The sequence below is a fragment of the Mandrillus leucophaeus genome, unplaced genomic scaffold (genome assembly GCF_000951045.1).
Source record: "Mandrillus leucophaeus isolate KB7577 unplaced genomic scaffold, Mleu.le_1.0 Scaffold199, whole genome shotgun sequence".
NCBI classification, from domain to species: domain Eukaryota; kingdom Metazoa; phylum Chordata; class Mammalia; order Primates; family Cercopithecidae; genus Mandrillus; species Mandrillus leucophaeus.
Genome location: NW_012102020.1, coordinates 1,236,193 through 1,242,071, shown reverse-complemented (window position 1 = coordinate 1,242,071; position 5,879 = coordinate 1,236,193). Strand labels below are relative to the sequence as shown.

The 5,879-nt window shown below is 57.4% G+C and overlaps 1 protein-coding gene across 1 annotated transcript in view; it reads right to left on the bottom strand.

Moving 5' to 3' along the window:
* TNK2 (tyrosine kinase, non-receptor, 2) overlaps positions 1-4,624 on the bottom strand; it is a 24,884-nt gene extending 20,260 nt beyond the window's left edge. Inside the window, exons 1-2 of the mRNA XM_011978730.1 lie at positions 4,231-4,624; positions 183-363 (exon numbers count right to left, since the gene is read on the bottom strand). Coding sequence (XP_011834120.1) covers positions 183-363; positions 4,231-4,308 — 259 coding nt within the window. The 5' untranslated portion in view covers positions 4,309-4,624. The remainder of the gene's footprint in view (positions 1-182; positions 364-4,230) is intronic.
* Positions 4,625-5,879: the final 1,255 nt, after the last annotated feature.

Sequence of the window (5,879 nt, the reverse complement as noted above, 5' to 3'; positions counted from 1 at the left end):
CTGGGACAGACACAGTCCTCAGCCTGCGCCGCCTCAGGCCCTGGGACAGACACAGTCCTCAGCCCGCGCCGCCTCAGGCTCTGGGACAGAGTTCTCAGCTGCCACCCATGCACTCAGTGGTCCTGAGGACAGAGGACGTAAACAGTCAGGGGTAAGACAAGTCAAGTCAACATCCCACCTACCAGGCCGGCCCATGCCAATCTTCTCCAGGTCCTCATTCTTGACGTACTCAAAGTGGGACAGGCGGGTAACATTGAGGTCATCTCGGAGCCGCAGGAAGTACTGTTGCAGCTGCACCTCGGACAGCAGCTCCAGCAGCCAGCCTGTGCCCTCCTCCGGCTGCATGCTGCCGCCTCCCAGCCTCTGTGGGGAGGGAAGAGTGGCTCAGGGACAAGGGTTGTGGCGGGGGACAACAGGGGGCCTGCCCGAGTGACCTGGGCTCACCTTCATCCCACTACACTGCCGCCTGGAAGGGCTCACACCACCTTCTAACTCCCAACAGGAGCTACTGAGAACCGCCTGGACCCACGTGCCCATTCCTGCCAGCCACAGGGCACAGTGAGGGCGGCAGAGATACAGCCCCGCCCTGCAGCCAGGAGTCAGGGTCTTGCTCCCGAAATCTGTGATCCGTGGCTGATCCGTCTGTGCTCACGTTCCTCACCCGCTCTAAGTCTCCAGGGGTCAAAAGCCCTTGAAAACCTTGTAAAAACGAACAATGGTCTCTCTGGGAAGATCGAGGTGTTCTTACTCCTCACGTGTGATAAAAGTATCTGCAGGGTGCAGTGTGCCCTGAGACCCACCTATGGGCTCCTCAGATGTGACGGAGAAAACTCTCAGGGCCAGACGAGCTCTGAGCTAAGCTCCTCCCAAAGCCTGACCACCCAGCCTCTCCTAACAATCCAAAGACCACTCCATGGGCCACCACCCAAGTGCCCACAGGGCCACGGCAAGCAGAAGACGAGAGGGAGGGGTGGGGCCTGGGGCGGGCCTGCGGACACCCCTGTCAACAGGGAGCTCAGATCCCACCAATGGTTGTCACGAGAGACTGGGACCCAGTATTGTCAAAGCTTTCCATTTTTTCAAGAAATAAAAGAAATCTGAAGTTACATGTGAAATCTCGCCATTAAAGTTTGTTTGGAAAAGGTAATATCTGCACATGGTAAAATATTCAGAAGGTGCACAGAGCCACGAATCTCATTCCCCCCACAACTGCACAGCCACCAGCTCTCCAGGAGCTGCCAGTGACGTCTTCTGCGGACCCTTCAGACTCTGTCGCCCCTACACAGATATCCACGCATTAACCATACCATTCTGTTCCCTGATTTCACTTAATACTCGTCTTTCTCCTGACGTTTTAACAATGCTGAACAGTTCAAATCTGAAATGCACGCACACGCACACACAGCGTGCTGGCCAAAGCACACTGCAGGCCACAATCAGCCGATGGGCAGGTGAGTGACCTCTGACCTACACTCTCCTGGGTCCAGATAAAGAAGCTGGTGGAAACTTCAAAGCTAAGCAAGCGATCCACCGCACAGCAAACCCACCCCTGTCTGAGGAAGGTCTGTCACCGCACAGCACACCCACCCGTCTGAGGAAGGCTGTTCAGAGCTGAGGGCGTGGCCAGGCTAGCCCCTGACCCATGTTCAATCCCCAAAGAGGCAAACAGGCAAGAGAAAAAAGGCCAGCTGCCTGGCTGGGGACCAAGCCATCCCCCTCCCCAACTCAGCGGTGGCCTCCCCCCCAGCTACCATCACAGTGAGCGGCACTCGGAGACGCAGGCACACACAGCCCGGGCCCAGCGTGAGCCTCCTGCCCCCACAGTTCCCAGTGGCCCTGCCAACACAGTGCCAGTTCCGACTCTCAGGCAGCTCAGGGAAGTACAAAGAGTAACAAAGGGGAATGAGAAACGCTCAGTTCAAGTCCTGGCGCTTCCTTCACGGCGACTGGGCCAGGCAGCTGGGCCGGCCGGGTGGTTTCCGAACTTAAAGCCGTAACCCTTTACTGGAATGGTTCTCACGAGGGCTGCACAGACCCCCACCGGACATTTTTGATTGTCACGACATTTGGGGGTGGTTGGGGGACAGGAACGTGAGCTAGCCTGCAATGCATAGGACATTCTCGCACTGTCCCAAATCCCACACAACTCAATTCATGAAGGTGTTTATGATCATGCAAACCTAGAATCTGATCCCACTTCATATATAAACAAGAAAGTACTTTTATAGTTTTTTTTTTTTTTTTTTTTTTTTGAGACAGGACCTCACTCTGTCACTCAGGCTGGAGTACAATGATGCCATCTTGGCTCACTGCAAACTCTGCCTCCGGGGTTCAGGCAATTCTATCGCCTCAGAGCTGGGATTACAGGCACCTGCCACCTCACCCGGCTAATTTGTGTGTTTTTAGTAGAGACAGGGTTCCTTCATGTTGGCCAGGCTGGTCTCGAACTCCTGACTTCAAGTGATCCACCTGCCTTGGCCTCCCAAAGTGGTGGGATTACCGGTGTGAGCCACCGCTCCTGGCCTTACGGGTTTAATATAAAACAAATTTTCCTGGAATGAAACTACTGCGTAAACTTAAGGGAAAATGGACTTTGCTTTATTCGGAACATAGCGGAAGTCCACTATTTGCAAAAATGTCAGTGAAGGCAACCCTCTCTCATTATTTCAAAACTCGTCTCTCGGTCAGCACTTGCAGATGCTGCCTTCACGGCGTTTCTGCCTGAGGTCTCAGGAGCTGACTCCTCATTACATTGTCTAGATTACTAATGTATTAAGATACATAAAATGTTATAATTAGCTTCTTCTTATGTCTCTTTATACTACAGTTCCCACTGTATTGTTTCACTGTACACAGGTTAACAGGTTAACATAACAGGTTACATATTTCTATTAATTTTGTTTAAGACGAGTAACAATAAAAGTAACATCTAGGCTGAGCGCGGTGGCTCACACTTGTAATCCCCACTTAGAGAGGCTGAGGCGGGCGGATCACCCGAGTTCAAAACCAGCCTGACCAACATGGAGAAACCCGGTTTCCACTAAAAACACAAAACTAGCCAGGTGTGGTGGCGCGTGCCTGTAATCCCAGCTACTCGGGAGGTCGAGGCAGGAGAATCACTTGAACCTGGGAGGCAGGGGCTGTGGTGAGCCAAGATTGTGCCATTGCACTCCAGCCTGGACAACAAGAGCAAAACTCCATCTCAAACTAAACTAAACTAAATTAATATCTAACACTTCAACCGCACTTACTATATACGAGGAACAGTTCTAAGTATTAAGCTGTATTAATTAATTTATCCTCAACAAAATAATCTGTTTACAAAAAAGGGACGTGGGGTTTAAGAGGACCAGGTGCCGGTGCTTTCCAGAAGCCAGTCCAGAGGTGCACTGGGAGGCACTGGCCTAGGCAGCATCTCCCCTCCACCCGGCCACGGCCCAGCCACTGCTGCCCTGTCCCTGGAGCAAAGTGACCCCAATCCCCTTCAGGGCTCAGCCTCAGGATGGGGGATCCCAGTCTCCCGCAGGGCAGGCAGTCTCCAGGCCCCCTCTTCTTCCTCCCACCACCAACTCCCAAGGATCCAGGCCCCTCCTCCAGGCTCCTGAAAACAGCTCAAAGCCATGCCCTGGGTGGTCAGGGCTGGAGGAGACCCAGAGGCCCCTCCCCTGAAGCTCTTCAGAAAGCACAGCCCGGCCTGTTCCCTCTCCCTGAAACACCAGCTGACACACCTCTGCTCAGCTGTGCACTCCCCTCCGTGCTCCCTGACCAGGAACAGCGCTGCTCTGCACCGGGGATGCGTGTGGGAGGATGGGAAGGAACTCCGGGATCCCAGTGAGGGAAGCAGTCAGGGTCTCAGTCCAGGCTGACTCTGCAGGGGTCCGCCTCCCTCTAAGTCCCCCTCCAGCCCACGGTTCCTCGCACAGCACAGGGCATGGCTGCGGCTCGTCTGGAGTTCAAACACTCTCCAATTCTGCACAGCCTGGCCCCCAGCACCTCGCGGAGTCTGCACACCGGTGTCCGTCATTACTCCGTGGCTGGCGTGCAAACACACAGGCCAACAGGAATGAACGCAGCGGCCACAGGGGAGGCCACCTGGCCCGGACCCCCTGTCGAGCCCTCACTGGCGGGGTCCCTCAGCCGCTCCCAGTCCCGCTGTCTGCCTCTCAGTCAATTGCTGGTGCTGAGGAGCCCCAACAGTCCCCAGCAGTCCAACCCCTGTACCCCACTCACTGTGTACAGCCGTCGCCGCAGTCTGGCCAGGAGAGGGAAGGAGAGCTCCAGGCCAGGGAACCGACGTGCCGCCGGCATCGCCACGGAGCAGCACCCCCTGAACAGTCGCTGGGGATCCGGCTCAGGAAGCGGGTGAGCAGGGGCCTCGGCTATGAGCTTCGCACTCCGCCCAGGAGCCCCCCAAATCCCACACGGGGGTGGGAAATGCGGAAGAACGGGCTGGGCCCCTGTGCTCTGCTGCAAGCCCGGCTGGGTTTCCACAGCTGGCCAGCCTGGCAGGGAGCGGAGGAGCCTTCCTCACGCCGGCTGCAGCCGGGATCCTCTGTCCTGTTTCTGTCTTCTCTCCAGGGCAGTGGTAACAGTCCAGCCCTACTCCCCGGCTTCCCCACCCGACTGCCTGCCTGCCCTCCCTCCTGTCTCCCTCCCTCCCTCCCTCCCTCCCCCCCCAGCTGAGCAGCTCTGACACTGGCTGAAAAAGGACCTTTCTGAATCACTGCCAAGAGGGCAGCAGGAATGGGGGGGACTCTTCCTCCCAGCCACCCGCGCTGGCCCCCCTGCCTCCCCATACACAAGGCTCCTGTCTCTGGCTTCTACCCCAGCCCTCACAGTCGCAGACAACTCCTGGGACTTTGGGGGGGTTGGGGCTATGTGACTCAAACAGCATGTACAAAGCAGGGTTGTAGACCCCCACACGGGCTTGTGTGGGGACGTGGGGACTAGCACAGCCTGAGTGGGAGGCTTGGGCCCCAGAGGCTCTGCTGGGCCCTGCAGATGACTCTTCAGAGACCCTCCCCCACTCCCCAGTCCCAGCCTTGGCTGGGCGTCTCCTGGCTCAGACCCTAATGTGGCCCTGTTACCCTGGTGCCCGACGGAAATAGGAGGCCGGCAGCCTGCCAGAGTGGGGCAGCCCGGCCAAGAGCAAGGGTAGGGTGGGGTGAGGATCCCCACCCCCTCCCCCAGGGTTGCCTTGTCTGCTGCCCAAACACCCAGGGTGCCTCCTACCCAGACCAGGTGGCCAAGCTCCCGAACCCCCTCAAAACAAACAAACATGCCCTGAGACTCCTGATGGGATGCCCCCACCCCAAAGCTGTAGGATGTCTCCTGTATAACATTCCGGACACAGACCACAGCCTCAGAGTAAGGGGCCTAGAGACGCTCCATCAAGCCCCCGTGGGGCCCCCATGTTTCCAGAACTGACAAATGCTCTCCCTCGCCCTCCTCGAAGGGTGCCAGCTGCTCTTACACCCCCCTCGCCACGGCCCCCAGACACACCTGACAGCTGCAGGAAGCCCTCTCCAGCTCCCCAGGAACCCCCTCCCTGCTGAGCCATGCCTAGGGAGCCCTGTTTCTTGCACACTGCTCTCTTGTCCCTGTCCAGCTGGCCACCAGCTCAAGGAGCCCCAGCTGGCTGGAGGGGTGGGCAGCTGAGGAACAGGGCTTTGGGGATCAGCATCCCAGGCTCCCTTCCCAGGGCCTCTCCCAGCGCTTGGCCTCCCTAATGATGCCGAAAGGGACAGCCATTTCCTGGTCTAACTCCAGGAGGCGGGGAGGAGGACACCCCCAGCTTCAGTCCCTCTTCCTCATCCCCCTGCCATCTACCCCACAAAGCTTGTGGAGATGGCAGGTGTGCACTGAGTGGGGGCTGAGGT